We start from the raw sequence: 21,340 nt of genomic DNA on the forward strand, positions 1-21,340 counted from the left end.
CGGTGGACTGCTGACCCGCAGGTCGCGGAATCGAATCCCGGCCGTGGCGGCTGCATTTTAGATAGAGGCGTAAATGCTTGATGCCGGCGTACTTAGACTTAGGTGCTCGTTAATGAACCCCAGGTGGCCAAAATATTCGGAGAACACCACTACAGCGTCTCTCATAATAATAGCGTGGTTTTGGAAGCTTAAATTAATATAAAACAATCATATAATTACTATTATATTAGCTATAGTATACTGTGCATCAATATGCTTGCTCTCTTTTTTCCTATCTTTTATATGTTTGTTTCCATATTTTTCTCTCTCTATCTCTGTACTCATCTTCTCTTCCTTCTCACGCTCACTTTCCTTTGCCACACCCTTGCTCTACTATACTATACTATACTATACTATACTATACTATACTATACTATACTATACTATACTATACTATACTATACTATACTATACTATACTATACTATACTATACTATACTATACTATACTATACTACACTATACTTTGCCACACCCTTGCTAAGGCTATGCCATGCTCTGCTAGTGTGCCTTGATAGCCTACTGGTTACGATGCTCGCCTTCGAGTCGTGGGTACGCGGGTTCGTATGTCGCAACGCCAAGAATTTCTCTCTCTCTCTTTTTCTCTTTCTTTTTTTTCTCTCTCTGTCTTTCTCTCTGTATCTCTCTGTACTTGTTCTCTCGCCAATCAGAGCTATTGCATTCCAGGCCACAAATGGGCGCACTTTTCGTGGGAGCGAAGCAGGACAGGAAGATGACGAAGAGAGCGCGTACCGGTTCATGATGATCATAGTTTTCTCTCTGCGACAAAATGAAAACGTCGAGCATAACTGCTCTCCTGTAAAATTCGGATCGCTAATGTGTGCTGGTTCGTTATTACAATGCACCATTCTTCTTCTGTATTGACGTCTGTACCTCTGTATCCCCTACAGAGAATCCTCTGAACAGTGTGCTCTTTCTTCCCATCAATACTCGGCCTCTTTACAAAATGTGTTTCAAGTGTGGTGCCATCTGAAGAATCTGAGCCTTCGGGCCGTTATGTTGCGGGTGTAGTGATGTCACGTCGATGAACGACTAATCGATTAGTCGATGACAAGTGTCCCACAAAACGATCATTAAACAGCAATGTATACCTTTCATTTAATGGATGCAAACCATTAAAACTTTTCGGTTAATTGATTTACAGACATTGAAAGGAGTGCCGCGAATAATTCTGAAGTTGTACTGAATAGCTGCCATGCCACGGCGAGTGCATAACAGGTTATTTGGAGCAGCTGTCTGGTGTCGACTGATTTCTCGAGTCCCAAGTAATCCGCCGCAGCCCTTCGGGTCATGCTCTTACCCTCTCTTTCTCGCCACTGCACATGCATTACGCCAAGAAGCCAGCAAGCGCACACTCTGCCAAGATATTTTCCGAGTATATTTTCTCGCTATATTGGCCGAAACCGTATTAGTAAAAAATGTTTGGTTTGGGGTAGTTTTCACTTGACGCGCACGTGTTTGGTTCTGCTGCTGTAACTTCGGCTGCAGAGCGGCTGCGCTAAATACCACCGCTGGCTTTTATGCGGAAATGGTGTGTGGGGTCGCAATATTTTCATTTAAGTTGCGCAGCGCAGTGCTCTCTCTGAAGGTTACTTCGCAGTCATTGCGCAGGTATCACGGATCAAGAGCACGCAAGTGGCAGCGGGTTCGCGATTCCTTGCAATTGCAGGCGTTCCCGAACTTACAAGAGGCTCTCTCGGTTTGAAGCATTTCTTTAGCATAGCGACGATGGCGTATGCACAGCAGTGGCGTAATCAGGGGAGGGGAGGGGGGTGTTTGGTGGATTCATCCTCCCCGTATTTTTTTTAGTTTCGTATGTGTCTATGTACATACAAAAACACGCAGGAACATGCATACAAGGTGGTTGAACCACTCCCGCCCCCCTCCGCCTTCTGAAAAACATTTCAGGCTACGCCCCTACAGCGCAGGTTCCAGCATTTGACTACCCGTTGGTTAGCACCTTGGGGCCATTTGCTATTGCAGTTGCAGCTCTACATTTACACAGAAACTGCAGCTCAGCGCTTCACTAAGTTGTCTAACGCAGTTGCACACAGTGTAAAATAATTTCACGTGATGCGACGAACGTGTGGCGTTGCCTCCTTGCGGTACAATTTGTTCGTTATTTTTATGCTGCGTAATTAAATTGCCTCACTAAGAGAAGATAATATATATAATAAACTTATAACAGTGTACAATAGGCACATTCATGTTTTTAAAGGTTCAGGTACGGCAAACGTAAATCCAATAAATAAACCCAAAGGACGCGCCATAGCTGGAGCCGCGATTCTTGCCGGAAGACTGAATGTATATTGTGTAAGATTCTCGAGCGAGGTCAAGACAATCAAATTGGCTTGGTCAGCAACGCGATCTTTGAAGGTTCTAAGTGATTTGACCAAATCGCTGCTGTTCGTTGCACTTCGCGCGCTCACTTCCGGTCATCTGCTCCGGGTGCCTATGGACGAGTGTCACTTATATTCACTTTGTCGTCAAGCTCTGGCCGTAAACGCATCTATGCAGCATTAAAGATGCGTTTCAGTATTAATCATTGCTGGAAAAATTTGCAATCTGTCTGAAATTTTGTCTTGTACTGCACTTGTTTGTTGTCCTTCAGACACTTCTGTAGCTGCTATAGATGTTTTTTGAATGCGGAGCGTTTCTTAGTCACACCTGCGGCGTCGGCGGCGCCGTCCACACCCCAACTACGCATGCTCGGCTCGTCTCGTGCCGGCAGCAAGCCCTCCCTCTCCCTCCCTCCCTCCTTCCCTCCCTCGAACGCGGGCGGTGTGTATATAAGCGGCGGAGCACGCGTTCGGAATTCAGTCAAGGGCGTCTTTACTTGGCTTTCGCTTGACTTGACGCTTTGCTTCACTCGTGTAGATGCAATGGAAGCGACAGTACCTTCAATCAGCGTCCCACCACTCGTTGAAGGCAACGTTACCCCACCCTCACCGTCGTCGGCGTCAACAACAGCGAGCAACGCAGAAGACAAGGCTGCGAAGAGACGAGCATACGACGCTGAACGCAAGCGTTTGAAGCGAGCTGCAGACCCGGAACTTCGTGCACGCTGGAGCCGTTCAAGTCATACTTGGTGTGCGCATCGTGTAACAATTAAGCATTCCCAAACCATACTCAATAACGCAACATTCACGCGATACCCCCACCACTCTGCGACGCATTTACTCGAGTTCCCCCGCGGGAAGATGCGGGCGATTTTTTTACTAGAGATAACTTCGGTAGGGGCCCTTTAACAAATTTGTTGTTCCCAAAAAGTGTTTTTTGTATTCAATACATGTCTTATGTCTTATGCTAAATAAACAATACACCACTGTTGAACGCCGCGATGTACCTTATATTGATCAGCGCAACTCTAGAGGTCGACATAGGGATCCTGCGTCCATTTAAGGTAGCTGATAATACATTCATAGAGATGCTTTGAACCGCTGTAGCTAAACTGCGGATATACAAGGGGTGTTCAAATGAAAAGATAGGAAATGTCCTAACATGACCATTAACATAGATGCCTATGCCGCTATGAGAGAGCGTAGCGAGACATCCAAGTTTGCGATCGGAGTCTCTGCCGTGGATCGGAGCATGCGGGGGCGCCCGCGTGCGCAGGAGAGAGCAGAGGCTCTTATAAAGAGTGCCGTCCAATTGACGCGGCAGTGCGTGTGAGGACACGATGGCGTTCACTACGCAAAGAGTGACGAGTAAGGGGTAGCGACGCGTTATCCGATTTCTGACAGCGGAAGGTGTTAAATTGGCCACTATTCATCGGCTGTGACTTCCATGTATCTGGTCCCCTGCAAAAACATCTGAAAGGGAAGCGCTTCAAGTCGTACGACAAACTCAAGGACGCTGTGAAGGACTGCGTCTCGTCATGGTCACATGAATTATGGTAACAAGGAGTCCTTCGGATCGTTCGTCAGGGATCGTTGTGATCAGGCACATAGTGTACACCTTGAATAAAGTCGTCATTTGTACCCCCAGAGTCGTTTCGTACCTTTTCATTTGAACACTTCTGGTATTAGATTGCATAGAAGCGTTTGATTTGCAAATGTCACTCGCTGAGAGCACGCACGGCGGGGGAAAATCAGTATACTTTGGAAGCTCCAAAAATTGACGAGCACTGGACTGCATGTGACATTTCCACACGGATTTCCAGTAATATGGCAGTCTGCCCTTTATGATCGCTTGCACTGATGTGTTTTTCAGTAAACGTTTACATTTTCAGTAAGAAAGTTCTGACGCGTATTTCCGACGCTCCACAGATACATTGCAGTCGAGAGGCTTAATATACTAATAATTTTAACCTCCATTTTCCGCGCGCTCTGTTCTTACAATACCTTGTAATACGGGCGACACTAACACTTCTGCACACAAGTTTTACGTTTCAGCACAGAACATCAGTACTGCTGACCATTGTCAAAGCGCGTCGGTCACGTGCACTAGGGCTTCTGGATCATAGACGATGGCGCCGGTAAAGCTGGCGTAGCGTGTGTCAACTCTCACTCGTTCGTAGATGCCTACAGTCTTTATTTGTGGGCAAGTTCATTTCGTTACCACGATGATGGTGCGCACATTCGTTTTGTGCACAGTTAACTGTCGCTTTGAGAGGCTGACCACCAGCTTCCAGACACGAGAACTCACAAGCGAGACATGTATACATCAAGCCCTCGCCGGTAGACGTGGCTGCCAATTTTCCGCAGTGGAATGCATAGTGTGTGCGACAGTTTCGTATGTGTCGGGAGCCATAAGCTATGCCATGCCGACATACGACACCCTTTACACATACGAAACACATTTTATGGATTGACAAAGCACTGTATAAAATTTTCTCATCACGAAAAATAAATTAGCATTTACAATAAAAGCAGGATAACTATCGACAATGTTGCTAGTGTACATAGTAAAAAAAGTCATCTTAGATAACATTTAAAGCTGTCTGCTTGTTAGTTAATGTACCATATAGGTGACGCGCATGTACCACATGGTGATGCGCATATTGTAGCGAGGCCCGACGAACGCCGAACCTAAACCACTCACCGCTGCTTCTCGCTTTCCCGAAGATCGCACTGCGGCGCGCGCGTAATGTAGAGGTGTGGCTGGTAGCCGCACATACGACGAAGCAGCCGCCACACGTTAGTTTCCATGAAGCACAGCGTGGCCAGGCAGATCAGGCCCGTGAGCAGGAGGCTGGCAACCTCGGGCCAAACCGAGTGCGGATTCCACGTGAGCAGGCGGGCATTAGGCAGCGAGCATTTGTGGACACCGGCCATGCATGTCAGCCGTTCGTTGCAGCAGCGCACCAGGAACCAGAAGCGCCGCACTAGATGCATGGGTGACTCTGTGGCGTTTAGGATACGGCAGGCCTGGGTGGAAGCGAACGCTTTCCTTGGCTGAAGCGAAAAAAGCCAGGGAAAACGAATACGCAGGACATCGAGTGTGTGTGTGGGCCTCCTTCTGGTCTGGTCAGATCCAGGAAGAGGCGCACACACCCAGTCGCTATCCTGCGTCTAGGTTATCACTCGTTTTTTTTTTTCGCTTCAGACATGAACCAAGTGGCACAGAAATTCACGTTTCCATTTTTGCTTGTATTCTGACTTCAATTCAGCAATTATCTTCTTTTCTGCGCTTCTCTCTTGTTTCCTGTCATCAGAGAGTATCAAGGGTCCTAACGCACGGCGACGGTCTTTACGAGCCGCAATACGACCATTCGTCTCTCACACTAGAGAAACACTGCATCGGAAAACAAGATCCCTTCGCAAACTTTTTTTTCTAACGTATTAAGCTCGCCAACACCTCAGTGTTCCATGGTGCTACGCATTAAGGGTCATGCACTATAAAGGAAAAGAATGACAAAATGCACCATACCGTGCATAGCCTCTCACGATGAAAACACAGAAGAACACAAATATTCTTTTAAAGTCGCACCAAGAAAAGATTCTATGGGAACAGTACGCAACACATATTCCACAATGGTGCGCAGAATTAACAGCCTGCCACGCCACCGCTAGACAAGTGTTCGCTATATAGAACGCAGAGCCTTGGAGTAAAATTTTGACAGCTGCAAGAACATTTCAGTGCACAAGTTTTGAATAACCCCCCACAAGCGTGGTTCTCGAGTAATGGACGCTTCATTTGCACAAATCACCCATCGTGGTGATCTAGTGGTTATGGTGCTCGACAGCTTACTCGAAGGTCGCGGGATTGAATCCCGGCCGCGCAGCCTGCATTTTGATGGAAGTAACATGCTAGAGCTCCGTGTGCTTATACTTAGGTGCGCGTTAAAGAATCCCAGGTTGTCGAAATTTCCGGAGCCCTCGACCACCGCGTCTTACGTAGTCATATCGTGCCCTGCATAAGCAGTAAATAATTGATTCCCCGCTTTTTTTAATTACAGCGATAGAGCACCGCACGCCTGCGTACCGAAGGTCTCCAACCTCTAAAATATGTCTTTCGATCGTATTAAAGTGAAAGGCGTATATGCCTCATCCAACGTGAAAAGTCACCGTCGGCGACAACACCAATGGTAGCAAACTCGGATGACGTAAGACAAGATTCTCAGCTGAGCCGTATGATATTAAACATGTGACATCATCGTTACGCCACAGGTCGCCGAAATCTATGGCGCGATCAGGACATATGAAGCCCTAGTCACAAAACATCGTCGCTTGGGGAAAGGCGTACATCATGGGACAGTGCAACACCACCTGTGGCGCAGAGAGCTTTAGGAAGACGGGGGAAGGTAATCGACTGAAAACCACTTCAGCATTCCTTTAGGTATATTCGTTTTCCTTTTATTGCAATTGCAATTTTATGGACAGTCTCGGCTGTTTTTTGTCCGTCCCCGTCGCCGCCGTCATGCACAATATATGTATGTATATACCGGGTGTCCCAGCTATCTTTAGCCAAGGGTTAAAAAATACAATATTTGAGGCAGGCGAGTGAAATCAGTTGCAAATTGCTGACAGCCACCTTGCGCACTACAGACAATTTTTTGTTTTGTAATTAACTAATTTGTTAATTAAGACGATTTAACTAAATTGCTAAATATTGACTTTAGGCGAGAAATGCAGCTTGCAAACTTCGAGAGCGTCTTCAGAAACCCCAATTGCATTATTTGCGACAAAGAAGGTCTCACGTATACCATTTTTTCCAAGCTGCAAAGAAAGCCCGCGAAATACAAGAACAACCGCGTGACCAGCGCGCGCGCGCGCCGCGAGAATTCTGCCCTCAGCCGTGGTTTGAGCGAACGAAATCACCTGCGACCGCGACTCGCTGTCTCCGTTGCAGCGGTAGGCCGCGAAGTTAAAGGTGGTTTCTTGGCCCGCGCTTGCTACAACTTGCATCGTCACGCGCGCCAACTGGCTGGCAACGGGCCAAGACACCACCGCCCACGTATCGGCCTACCGCTGCAACGGAGCGGGCGAGTCGCGGCCGCAGGTGATTTCGTTCGCTCAAACCACGGCTGAGGGCAGCATTCTCGCGGCGCGCGCGCGCGCTAGTCACGCGGTTGTTCTTGTATTTCGCGGGCTTTCTTTGCAGCTTGGACAAAATGGTATACGTGAGACCTTCTTTATCGCAAATAATGCAATTGGGGTTTCTGAAGACGCCCTCGAAGTTTGCAATCTGCATTTCTCGCCTAAAGTCAATATTTAGCAATTTTGTTTAATTGTCCTAATTAACAAATTAGTTAATTACAAAACAAAAATTTGTCTGTAGTGCGCAAGCTGGCTGTCAGCAATTTGCAACTGATTTCACTCACCTGCCTATAATACAGTATTTTTTAACTCTTGGCTAAAGATAGCTGGGACACCCGGTATATATATATATATATATATATATATATATATATATATATATATATATATATATATATATATATATATATATATATATATATATGTAGCGTGCGAGGGGTGCATGACGTCACGCCCAGCTGCGGCGTGACCTACTTGGCACCGCTCCAACACCTGCGCCGAGGGAAGCGCGTTGCCGCACGTCACAAGCTAGTCAAAGAGCTGCTACGCATCTAATAGGGCGATAAGTAGGAGGATTTCTCCTTCGAGTCGTCGTAGGTTAATGCATCAGATGCCCTGCGACGTTTTTATCTCTTTCTGCCACTGTCTTTGGCGCCGTTTCAGCGCACCATTGAAAGTGACAGCTGTAATGGCATAAAATATTTTAAATACCACACAGATATCGGCAGCGATTGTCTTCAAGTAATCGCCGTCAGTATGTAGAAAACACCACACCTGACGCGTGGGCCACAAGCGGGGCTGAGATGCGAGCGCGCTCTGACCTGCATGAAGTCCGCCTCGTTGTCCATGTGGCAGAGATCGTTGAGAGACGTCAGCCACATGGCTCGGCCTAGCCCCCACGATATAGAGACCGTCGGCAGCATGCGGGTGGCGGTGGTGATCATCTCGAGGACGTTCCGGCTGAGCGATTCCTCTTCGCTCAGGTAGTACGTCAGGTGAAGCCGGATCACGTACAACACAGCCAGAACACCTGTGACAGAGAAAGGCAGCACCGGCGCCGCTGACATTCACAGATCGTTTGACACCTGAAGTGTTCCTACATTCCGCGAGTAAGAGCAACTCTTGAGCCAAAGTTTCAACGAAATATTCAATAAATGAGATCATCTAATTGAACGCTCACCTCAGTCAATTTTATGAAGGTAAATTACAAGCGAACATGCGCCGAAATGTCTTGGAGGTTGCACTATCAGTTTCTTAGTACCTTCACTCATAACTAGATAATCGTAATGGTTATCCAGGCACTAGAAGATGCCTATACAGTTTTTTTTTCGATACAGCTCGAAGCACTGCCTGGCTCTGTGGTAGAACAGCTTAATGCCAAGCAGAAGCCCTGGGCTCGATTGCGGCTCGGACCCAGGATCTTATTATTTGCATTCATCATCACGTTTTGGCTCACTGGCAACGCCGCCTATACAGCCGCCGGCGTCGACAGTGGAAGTTTTTCGACGCGTGCACTTTAACGCTATCGCATTAAAATGCGGCTGTCTTTGTACTACAATATATTTGGCCATTGATCATGTTTTCATGAAGTTGTTGCATTCGCTGAAATGCAGTAGGGTAACATATGTTAGGGCTGTTTTTCATAAAGCATTGCATTTGTTTGTTTTTTTTTTCAGCCGCTATGGTACGAAATTCAAAAAGGCTTGTACCTGCACCCGAAATTAGGTGTGGTAATAATATGCCTTGCTTTATTATTGTGAAACTGCTATTTTTTGCGCTTTTCCAAGGTGATAGCATTTTTGCACAGTAATTCAACTTCTTGTAGTTCATGAGATGTGGCACCTGCTTGAAACGCTTTGGTGCCGTGTTCATGCGTAGCTCTATTTGCAGATAGCGGAATGTCACACAAGTCATTTGTATAAGGTTTACACAACTTTAGACCCAGGATATATCATTCCAGAACTCCGTGTTTCTCTTCTATTTTTGGAGACTTCTCAATTTATAGAAGCACACAGGTGCTTTTTATATGGCACTTAACGAATTTAAAACAATGTTACGTACTCCGTGTTATTCCAGTTTAGTCCATTATATATGGTGATGAACAGAAAGAAATGTTTTGTAGAAATCGACGCGAAATGCTAACGTGTACAGTCTGTCTTCAAGATTGCATCTAATATCGTATTTTGCTCTGAGCAAGGACAGTCCTGGCGATTTGCACACCTGAAAGCCGTATGGCTTTCATGTGTTTTCTTAAGCTTGCCAAATACCTTTCCAATTTCTTCTTCAGTGCTATCTCAATTACTTTGGTCAAGACATGATGATCAGATATTAACGAATATTTAGCAGTGACATATTCATCTCCAATCTTGCGTCATCTCCAATCTTGCGTATAGAATGGATATGAAGCAATCTCTAGGCAGCCAGAAAATAAACCGGTTGCAAAAGTTCTGTTCAATATTTCTGGTAAAACGGAACTTGTAGCACGGCACCTACTTCATTTGTACATCTATGACGCCAAAACAAGCAAGCACACATTTTTTTTTTCGTTTATTGCTATGACCTCAATTTCAATCAGGGTCCCATCTTATGGTGTTTGCTACAGTAAATGAGCTAAAGACGACCAGCTTTTGCAATGCGTCACTAGGGTTGTAGCTTGCAGTATCCGAGAAATATTCCCTTAATGGACTTGCTGCTTAAACGCTAGATACATTTGCCCTAGTTGTCACACTGAGAATATTTTCCAGTATGCTTTTTCCCTGCGATATTTCTTTTCCAAATCTCGCAGTACTGTGCTAACGGCACGCAACTTCCTTGTGCTTCGCTTATCAGCCATCGTTCTCTGACGCGGAAACCCGTAAGTTTACCTTGTCGCTTGCTAGGGGCACTGACAGCTGCTGGTTAGATTGCCTCGGTGCAATGCGACGAGCTCAGACGTTCAAGTTCATGCCTAGCGTACCTGAACTGTTAAACACCTTGGAATCTGTGAATTTCGCCGACGTGAAAACAAGAAACTAATATTATGGCCAAGGGACGCGACTTAAACAGTCGAGTTCAAGGAGCAAAGCGCAGCATGCTTATGTCATTCGTTGAGTGATTTATATAGAGGAATAGAATCTATACCTCTGTCGCACGAGCACGCAAAAACTTTTTTACGTACGCAGGCATTTACGAAAATAAAATAATTCTTTTTTAATGTTAATCAACTGGCGCTGCGCAGCAGATACAGGGCGCCGACGATGATATTTTTTAACACGATAGCATTAGAGAGCTCGTTTCGCAGAAATGCCGCCGTCGGTGTCGACGTCGCTACGTCGCTTGTGAGCGAAAAATAGTCCGTGACCGAAAAATCGAGAAAGATGCAAATAAAATAAACAATAAAAAACTTTGGTCTCATGGAGGATCGAACCCGGGCCGTTTGCGTGGCAAGCAGGTGTCCTACCACAAAGCCCCCATGATACTTGCAACTGCTCCGGAAAAAAACACGACATAAATGCCATGTAGTGGAAGGAGTCTCCTTAACGCATTGTGTTGGGCTGGTGTCACGACGAAAATGAGCCCATTCGGCGATTTGTAGGCGCATTGGCGAGGCCACCAAGCAACGTTTCTTGCGCGACGCCATGCTTCGAAAAAAGCCGGGATAGTGCAGCCATCGCCGCTAAAAACACACACGAACTTTCAGACAGCTCCACAAGTGGACGGATATGTCCACCTAGCGAAAAACACATCAAGCCAACTCATTGTAGAGGAGGCGTTGATCAAGCAAACAGCAAACGTTAGATAATTTTCTGCCACCTGCGAGGCATTGTGAGAAATATGTCTCGACTCTAGCACAGGGAAGTGTTTTAGATCGAAAACCTGTACCATTGCTATAGATACATAGCTCGCGCGTGTGTGTGTCTGTGTGCGTGTGTGTGTGTGAGTAACAACGCACATTAATATGTACACATTTGGCGGTTGAAGTGCGCACTAGGGGCCGGATTTCGCTATCGCGTTCAGCTCTTCAAGGGGAAGCTTAAGGGTCCCCCAATTTTTTGGCGTTTCCTTCCTGATAGTAAAACAGTGCAGTTCAAGTGGCGCGCCTAAAATTCATACGATGCGCCACCCTGGCAATCCGACTGAGAAGCTGAGAAGATCTAGCTGGGAAGGGCCGCTTGCGAGGTGTACGAGACCACGTTGCAAAGCATGCTGAACGTCACTTCACACCACCGCGGCAGCCTGTTTTTGCTCGATATGCGTCGTTTTGCAGGACCTTTGGTACGCTCAACATAGAGTGTGTAAGAGAAGTACGTGCACACGGCTAGCGAAGAAAGAGACACTTCCCTGCATCGTGACGCAGAGCGCTAGCAGTGATGCTTCCGATTATTCGCCGCTAGTCTTCAACAGTGTCGTGTGCGAGGATGGGTACCTTCGCGAGAGTGTGGTGTCGAATGGATGAAGGCTGCCCCATGCGATATATATCTGCGACGTGTAAGACACTTTTTTGAGTAGAGACAGTGATTTTGACCTTTCGTTAAAGTGTCAAGCATTGTACGCCGTAAAGTTACAGGCATGTGTGCTACAGGCACGCAAAGCTCGACGCGGCATGCAGTGTGCTCTTTATGCGACGGCTTTCAAATAAAATTAGTGTATGAGTTATCACTCAGGTAGCATTGGGCCCTGTGACAGCTGTTTTGAGCGAGCAGACCGCTTTTAGTAATTGGTAGTCACAGCATTGTACAAATATTCTGTTACAGAAGCTGCTGACTACACGTTTTCCTTTATGACGTTTTCAACAGTGTGTGCCCGCTAAGTGTTCGTATGTAATTTTCTTGTAACATTTTTTTCAAGCTGAAGGGAAAGCATGGTAAAGTGTTGCAGGCAACATGCATATGCAAGGCCGGTGTCAGCGGAAGTGCAAATGTCGTAGCGGTACGCCGCCGTCTACAGACCGTTTGCAAACATGCGGTCGGCCGTCATCTAAGCCTGATATTTGGAAAGAAAAAAATCCGTTGAGGAATATGGCGATGCTTCCGTGTGTTGTTGACATGTATGGTGTGCGTGATCAGTAATGGAACGCACAGTAGGGACGGTTTTTCTAGAAGTCATCGTTTTGTAAGCTATCCAGGAAGGTATGCATTAGAATTAACTAAAAAATGAGTAATGTTCAGCGTGATCTTTACATAGCCTAGGCTGTCATGCGCTTGCTTGAACTTTTTCAAGACCAGCTTTAAGTAAAATATTATTTGGGGTGTTTTACGGAATGTCAATCAATGTCCTTCCGTGGAAAGCGACCCCGAGGGAGCCATCTATAATCTCCATTTTTTTTTTGAAATATTAAAGCGATCCTTATTGTGGCATTCATAAACACAACAATACGGCCGGGTTCGAAGCTTTCTTGTTTTTTTTTCTCGGGTCATCGCCGCGCGCGGCGGCATGGTTCACGTTAGCAGCCACTTCTATTTATCTATTGAGTAGTGATGCAGAACTATCGATGGTACTATCGATACTATCGATAGCTGAGTCATTATCGAACTATCAATGGTAAAGAAACTATCGGTAGCGCTATCGATAGTAAGTTCTATCGATAGCATGAAATCCACAGCGTGAACTCATTGCAGCGTAAACATGCTTCCCTGCGCGCGTGGTACATAGTGAAGCCGGAGGAGCAGGCTGAAGGGCAAGAAAGTTGACATGCTTGTGTTCTTCACCAGAGCACTTTGCTGACACATGATCATAAAGTCAAACTGTTAATCTGTAGGGGAAAGGAAGCCGTTACATGTGGTGGAACTGCGCTGCTTCAAGCTTATATTGCATTTTATGATTTCAAAATAAAAGAATTATCAAGAACTAAGTTTGTTAATTTTAAGGTGTAAGTGGCTGCTTGTGCGTATGAATTTATTGATGGACATACTCCGCCATTTTCACTGGGGAAATAATTTATTTCCCTCGCCAAAAAATTGCTCATAAATTAAGCGAAGCTGGTAGCAGGCTATCACAAATATTTTGGCAATATGACCAGCCATCAAGAGCATCATTATTCGCACCACTATGGATAGTTTGTCACGTGTTTGTGAGGGTAAAGAATGCTGCAGAAAGACTGGGAAATACGAAGCTCTTTTATTGGGCGAACTTGTGGCCAGAAAATCAAAACTCAAAATACAAGCGATACACGCTGCGCATTGATAGCGGCAAGAACAGTCGCTGGCCGTCGAGTAATCTGATAATCGGTGGAACGTTTCGTCTGCTATACATCAGTCATCGAACCTTCCAGCGTTATCGCTGGTACTGGCGTAAGCTCTTAATTAAATTTATCTATTCACGTCCGGCGCGTAATCACAACAAAATGATCTCAAACAATTGCGAAGCTTCTCGAACATTCAGGCGCGGTCTGCGTCAAACGCTGCGAACCGTCTTTTTGGGTGAAACCCAACTACATCAAAATAAAACAATGAACAAGCGTGGCAGTAATATCGCTAGTAATATTAGCGATGGCACCACCGATTGGACTATGGATAGTTTGTCGATAGCAGTACTATCGATAGTTCGTTTACACTATCGATATTTAAAAAAAGCTATCCATGCTATCGATAGTCAATTTACTGATAGTTCTGCATCACTACTATCTACCCAATTGCTTCCGGCAGTGCCGGACAGGGCGGCGCTGCAGGTCCGTGAGAACTCCATTGCTGGTTCTCCATACGCAACCGAACTCGTGGCGCTGGCATTCGAGATAGAACCGATCAAAGTAATTTTCTAATACCCGCTCCCGGGCTAGTTGGTACATATCATATAGAAAAAGAGGGCACGACAAGAAAGCTGGGACATGAACAGGACAAGTGGCACTCATCCTGCCCTTCATGTCCGAGCTTTGTTGTCGCGCCTTCCTTTTGTAAGGTCAAAACAAACTGACATATCCTGAAGTATTATTTAAAACATTACAGTATGACAATATTTTCAAGCAAATTTTGCACCTGATTGTGAAATGTGCGCGCCGTTTCTGAACTCTGTGCCGCGTGCGAAGCGTAAGCATCCTCGACCCACTGAACATGCCTACGAGAGTATAAACTATGTTACGTAGGGCATATGGGCCCGATTGTTTTCTTATTTGTGTATCCCCTGACGCGAACTGATAAAGTCAGGAAACGCCGAATGCACCAACCGAACAGTTTTCATGTGTATACACCCACCGTAACACTATTCGCTTAGTTGTTCAAGATAAAACACGGCAAGGTTAACAGACCAGTATGGCGGTACCGAAACGCGTCCGTAAAATACGAAAATGAGCAACGCTAAGTTTACTGCACCTTCTACAAGCCGTGGAATATATTTTTGAGGCGAAGCACCTTATTGTCTCGGCGTGTCGGCATGCATCGTGCATGCATCGTCGTCTGCTGTCGGGACGGTCAATTTCCTTGAGCGCAAGAGAGGGCGCAACCGCCTCGGCGCTCGCCGTGTGGCGAGAGCGAACGGCGCGCGTTGACTATGCAAACGCTCTTTTTGAGATGAATGCTGAACTACGAGCTCGCGAGGAACCAGAACGCGCCCTCGCCCGCGAGAGACAACGCCGACGCAGGCAGCGTCCGCTAGCGAGTTTCTTGATTGAAAAAAATCACAGCATATCCACGGAGTGAATGATGATGAGTGGGCGAAGCTGCGGAGGTTCATCGGTAAACCGTGATTCTTCCGTGAATTCTGCCCAGTACATCATCACCGACGTGAGATCGGGCGCGTTTATACTAAAGGCTTGATGAGTTATGACGACTTGCAGCTCACTTTAATTTTACATGTACGCTGTGAATTTTCATTGTTTAGAAAACCATTGCTTTAGAAAACATCTGGCGTCTTTTGTTAAGCAGCTGGCGTCTTTTCGTTTTGCTTTAGAAACATCTGGCGTTCTTTCGTTTTGCTTTTACAAAACATCTGGCGTCTTTCGTTGGTTTATTTCATCAATCAACGGCGTTTTGAACAAAATTTTTATTGTTTAATCACGCACAGGAGAAATCTCACCAGGCACTACATTCGAGGTAAACAATGGCTGCTAATGGGAATGAGACACAGAAGAAGTCGGCTTTTAGCTAACGCTTACACTTCTACTTCTACTAACGTTTCCTACTGGAACATGCCAATGGCTGCTAATGGGGAATGAGAGACAGAAGAATTCGGCTTTTAGTTAACGCGCACGCTGCGAATTTTTTATTGTTCAACAACGCACAGGAAAGATCTCCCACCGGCACCACCCTGGAGGTCAAGATCTGGTACTAGCGTTACGACTGGTTACGCACTACTGGCACTACTACGAGGGACGAACGGGTGCCGCCTTAAGGAGCTTCGCCCCTAAAACCGACTGCTCTCCCTACACAATCGTTCACCGGCCACCCCGTGCATATAGACACTGGACCTTGGCCTGCAATGTAGTTCCGGTGGGAGATCTCTCTTGTGCGTAGTCGAAAATAAAGATTGGCAGCATGCGCGTTAACTAAATGGTGACTGCGGGTCTCTATGTCTAATCTTTCTTCTATCTCTCATTGCCCATTAGGAGTGGTTTTGCTGTGGGAAACACCGGCGCACACTGCATGCTTCGCCCATCCACAGGTTTCACGTTGGTGGAGCTGAAACCCCCTTCTCTACGTGCTTCACCCCTTTTTTTCAAAGTCAAGCTTAAGTTGTGTATTGCGCCGTCAATTAGTCTAGATAACCTCCGAATTGACATCGCTTGCACAAGAAGTTTTGGTGGACACTATCGCTCACTGGCAGTCCGCAACGCTCCTTCTACTAAGTGACCATTTTTTATGATGAACCTAGGTGACTGAACAATTACACATTTGCCTAATTTTTTTCATCAGCTGATAATTACTGGCGTTCATTGGTTTCGAGGCTAAACATTTTCGACCGTAAATAAAATTTACGAACTCCGTTCCCAGAAAAGACTGCTTCTGAAAAGAAGATCGTCTTATGTCGCGTGTCCGCGGGCGAATGTCTTTTACGGATGAAGCCTTTTTGCTCAAAACATCTCCTTGTGCGTGATGCAGAGGTATACTGGCATAAACGTTCGATAAGGTCAACAGGCGGCAATAAAACGAGCCCGTAAAAGACACCCACTATAACCTTCAATTAAGGAAGGGGACTGCAGTAGGGTACGGATTTGGGCTGGTTGGTGCATGACTTCAAGTAGAAAACAGCGCTACGAGACGGGACAAAGAAAGGGCACAAACAAAGGGCACAAGCAAAAGACAGTCAACTGTCCATTCATTGCAATGAATGCGGCTGCCAGCCATCTTTTAAAGATACGAGTTTCCTATCAAAGTATTATGACGAACGTGCGCGTCTCGTTTCTGAAGCGTATCACATTTGTAAAGGCGGCGAGGCATGTGTTAGCCTCCCCTCGATTTCACTGCTTCCGAAGGAGATAAAATTTCTATCGAGATAAAAAATTTTTTTTGCCATTGCGCAGGCTGACCGGTTTTTTCTGGTGTTTTTGTTATGCTTTCTTTAGTCACGGTGGAGTATAAATATGCGGACTGGTGGAATAAAAGCACATTTGGTTGATAGTCAGCGCCGTGTTTGTGCCCTTTCTTTGTCCCGTCTCGTAGCGCTGTTTTCTACTTAAGGAAGGGGATTTCCTGAAATGTGGAGCTCTTTAAGCTTGGAGAAAATCTATTATTCGCTAAAAAAATGATCACCATCATGAACCGACACGTGCTCTCTTCTTCCTCTTCGTCCTCTTCTTAACTTCTGATTCGCTCTCAGAACACGTGCGCCGATTTGTCCGGCGTGGGATGCAATAACTCTGATGGGCGAGAGAACCAGTACAGAGAGATAGAAACAAAGATAGAAAACATTTTAAATAACGAAAGAGAAAGAAATTAAGGGGAGAGAGACAAAAAAAGATAGAGAGAAAGTGAAAGAAATAGATAAAGAGAGAAAACCAAAGAAAGAGAGAAAAAATGTAGAGAGAAAGAAGGAGTTGGAACGAATGAGGAAGCAACAAATAGAGAGGGAGGGAGAAAGAAAGAGAAAGAAAGAAATATAGAAAGAGCGAGAAAAATAAAGAAATACAGACAAAGAAAGAAATAGGAATAAACAGAGACAAAAAAAAGAGATAGAAAAAACTGAGAGAATGTGAGACAGAGAAAGATAAGGAGAAGCAAGGAAGGCCGCCCAGCTCTGCATTTCCTTCAGGCTTGGCACCAATAGTGCGAACCTGCCTTAATATTCTTCCAGGGGCTTGTGTCTTTGTTAGACACAATCAAACAAACGCAACAGACAATTAAGCCAAGGAACGCATTGGCGACGTTATTTTCTTTAACTCTGGTGCAGTAACTATGACAAACCGAAATGAATCGCTAGTTAGAAGGCTTCTTCGAGCGTTCTAGCATATCATACGTGAGTAAATTACTTGCGACTGAAGTGGGCAAAAAGCACCCTTTCCGTCGGTGCGATCCGTACTCACTACCTTCGAATTACCCGTCAGATGCTTTACAGATGGAGCTGCGACGGGAGGCTCTTCCCCGTCCTCTTTGTTCGGCATCTTTGTGCTTGTAATATTCGGAAGTGTTTGGCAGCTCCACTCCTTGCCAAGGTGGTAAGTGCGGGCATCCTTCTTCCCGAAAGGCCTGACGCAGCACTTGATAGAGGCTAGATAGTCCACGTTGTGGACGTCATGTTCAAATTACTGTGCAGGGTCTACCGCGGCATATCGGTAGCGACACCGCCGTTGAGGTTATGAATAGGCTGCACTGCAGCAATGTGGGAGAGTCAGCTTACCAAGACCAAGCTTTCCCTTATTTCCTTAAAGTCGTCTTTACTTCTAAACAAAAGTGCATTGCTAGAAAGACATGTTTTTCATACAATACAAGCCGCATTGTATCAAGACATGAAAGCCCTAGGACCTTTTTTTTCATAATTTTATTATTGTTTGCTGCTGTACCGAAGCGCTCGCTGGCGGTGTTGACATTCCCATTGCTGCCCTCTTTATCGCCATTCGAGAGTCCTAACCACGTGGTATAAAATTAAAGGCATTCATGTGATTCAGATATTTGCACATTTTGCAAGCGTGGATTTGTAGTCTGCCGTGATTAGGATATTGCCTTTGCCGCGTAGGGGCCCGGGTTCAAGCCCCAGCACTGGCAACAAATATTTTCTCACTCTAATTCACTAGTTTCTTGCGCCACACCACAGAGGGCGTAAGTCCCGCTTTAATGCTTCGATATGCTTCGATACACGTGGCCAGTGGGGCTCTACAAGATAGCTCCACCCGGGATTAGCACGTATACTCTAATTCTTCCAATAGAGTTTATTCTCTCTCTCTCTACACACATTAGTTCTTCCATTGCTCCCTAGACGGGAATAGGGGTTTTTCCACGCGGACGCCACGAAATCCCGGATCCTAGCCATTGACAGCTTGGCTGTAACAGCAGGACAGCTTAATTAAAAACAGCAAGCTGGTTGTCTACACCAGGAATGGTCACATGGTGCGAAAAGTACTTTTGGAGCTACGTTTCCTGACAATACAGTGCTCCTCCTAGACAACGCATTGCACTCTCGGATGCTGGCAAATACGTGAAGAAAGGGAACGGCGTATCTAGAGACCTTTATTTAAGTACACAGAAATCGCGGATTACAATATTTACTAAAGCTACAAGTAATGTCGTAAAAATGTAAAACGTACACTTACAGGATATCCTCTTCTTTAAAGACTTATGTACTGCGTATAGCACGATGAGTTAATAAATTAAGGAATGACTCGAATGAATAAATGAAAAATTCGCAAAACGAACTGAGTATGAATAAAATCCGGAATGAAGTAACTAGAACTGGTAACTGCGTTGCGGCTCAAAGAAATGTGACATTGTGGGCGATTTTGTTGAGTAAAATTATTCCATTCTCTTGTTAATGACAATTTTCTACATATAATTTGTTTACATGATGTGACATTGTTCCTTTTTAGTGGTTAATTACTCGTCATGTTTGCTTCATGCAGTTCTTCGCTTATGCATATTCCTTACTAACCTACAGTGTGACCAACCCCCATGTGGGTATTAGCTAGTTTTTGAGGAAACAACAAAAAGCTCTCTTTCTATTGGTGCTGAAAACTGCGGTGAAGCGCGTTGTCTGCAGGTCCTCTTTTCCCTCGATTCCGGCACTGAAGTAGACTGCATAATTTCTGAATTCGGAGCTTTTCCTCCCTCGTTTGTTTGGTAATTTGAGGAAACAAGTATTGTTCTTTTCGCCTACGTAGCAGTACGCGGCCGCTAACATTTATGTTTAGAGATAAAAGGTCGACTTCTATGTACCGCACCCCAGAAAACCCAAGCGCAAAGTATGAAACACTGCGCTTGTGCCGTTTAATTACTCCTCCGTTGTGTTTTGTGCGCTGGCCATTCTTTACGTACGGACGAGCCTGCTTCTTTTTGCTTACTCACCGAAGACGCACTTAACGATGACCGCCAGAGCGAAGGCTCTCGCTGGTCTAGGTCCCGTCATCTGCGACAGGACATAGGCGAGCGGTATGGCTGCCCACCCGTAGACGGCAAACAGAAGTATGACGGAAACCCAGAACTCGAAACTGTCGCCGAATCCCCAGATGACCACCATGGGTGCCAGTATGAGCATGTACAGCATGTACAGCACCGTGTAGTCCCAGAAAATGTTGGACAGCCAGTAAAGGGCACCGGGCACTCCAGACATGCGCTGCATAATCCGACCGCCATCAGCCTCGTCAATTGCCGGGAACAGTGCCGCGGCGGCGCTGAAAAGTCCTAGCGATATAGGAACGAACGTGGCGCCGCTCAACTTCAGCTCAACATCAGAGAGCCAGGAAAAGACGTTGGCGGGGCTCACAGACGCACCACCTGGCAGGAACTCGATCGCAGCCTCGACGCGCTGCGCGCTGTTGCCGCTGACCAACTGCAGAGCGGCGTTCTGTAGCAGCAGCAGGGATAGAGCCTCGGACCTTCGCGAGTGAACGTTGTACCACGCAACCAGAGCCTGCGGCATACAAGACACCAGGTAATATGGCCCAATCCGGAAGATGTGAGTATCCCTCTTATATAAATTGCGGTAACTCGTTTACACTAAGAGCACGTTCGAAAAACTTCGTTTTCATAACTTTCGCTCCAGGGTGATTCCACGAGAGATCGAACATGCCTGTCCGGTCGCATTTTTTGTTTTGCCTGGGTTTTTTATATGTTATGTGGGCACATTCAAAGTGCACGGAACTGAAAATTTTATTTCCAAGAAACGCTCCCAGCGCGCCAAAAAAATATTTGAAGGTGGCGGCGCGGGCCTCCTGTTTTTGCTCACTGCAATGTTTTCGCATTTCACGGCCAAATTTAGCGCGAACTATAAATGATGTGTCGAAAATTTTTTTGCTGGTTTTAATACGCATTACTGTGAATTACATCCATGCTTTTTTTATGCCGTCCTCAAAAAGACGAAAATGTGAAAAAATGGCAAATACGGACGAAATCAAAAACGTGGGCTAAGTTTGAGGCGCCTTGGCGCCTTTGCTATTACAAACAGAAACTTGAAAACGATGTCAAATATAGAAAACAGCCTTCGAAACATTTATACCGAAGATCATTTTCCTACGAGCAGCGCAAAAAAAGAAAAAAATAGTTAAAAAGCGAGTTTTTTTTTCAAAAAAGCACATTTTCGAAAAAGAAAATAAAAAAACTCCGGTCTCAATTTTGACGACAATTTTTTATCGAAGAGCGCTTATGTCAATGAACACACGGTTTTAATATCATATGTCCTCATTTGCTTTGTTTACTAGATATAACTGGCCAAAATGACCTTTGCTGTCTGTGCTCACTTCATGCG

At 45.7% G+C, this 21,340-nt stretch overlaps 1 protein-coding gene across 1 annotated transcript in view; it reads right to left on the bottom strand.

Moving 5' to 3' along the window:
• The window catches only part of LOC119395053 (phospholipid-transporting ATPase ABCA3-like), a 263,150-nt gene that overhangs the window by 14,333 nt on the left and 227,477 nt on the right, over positions 1 to 21,340 (bottom strand). Inside the window, exons 12-14 of the mRNA XM_049416073.1 lie at positions 19,942 to 20,506; positions 8,362 to 8,570; positions 5,103 to 5,428 (exon numbers count right to left, since the gene is read on the bottom strand). Of these exons, the coding sequence (XP_049272030.1) occupies positions 5,103 to 5,428; positions 8,362 to 8,570; positions 19,942 to 20,506 (1,100 nt within the window). The remainder of the gene's footprint in view (positions 1 to 5,102; positions 5,429 to 8,361; positions 8,571 to 19,941; positions 20,507 to 21,340) is intronic.

The sequence above is a fragment of the Rhipicephalus sanguineus genome, chromosome 5 (genome assembly GCF_013339695.2).
Source record: "Rhipicephalus sanguineus isolate Rsan-2018 chromosome 5, BIME_Rsan_1.4, whole genome shotgun sequence".
NCBI lineage: Eukaryota > Metazoa > Arthropoda > Arachnida > Ixodida > Ixodidae > Rhipicephalus > Rhipicephalus sanguineus.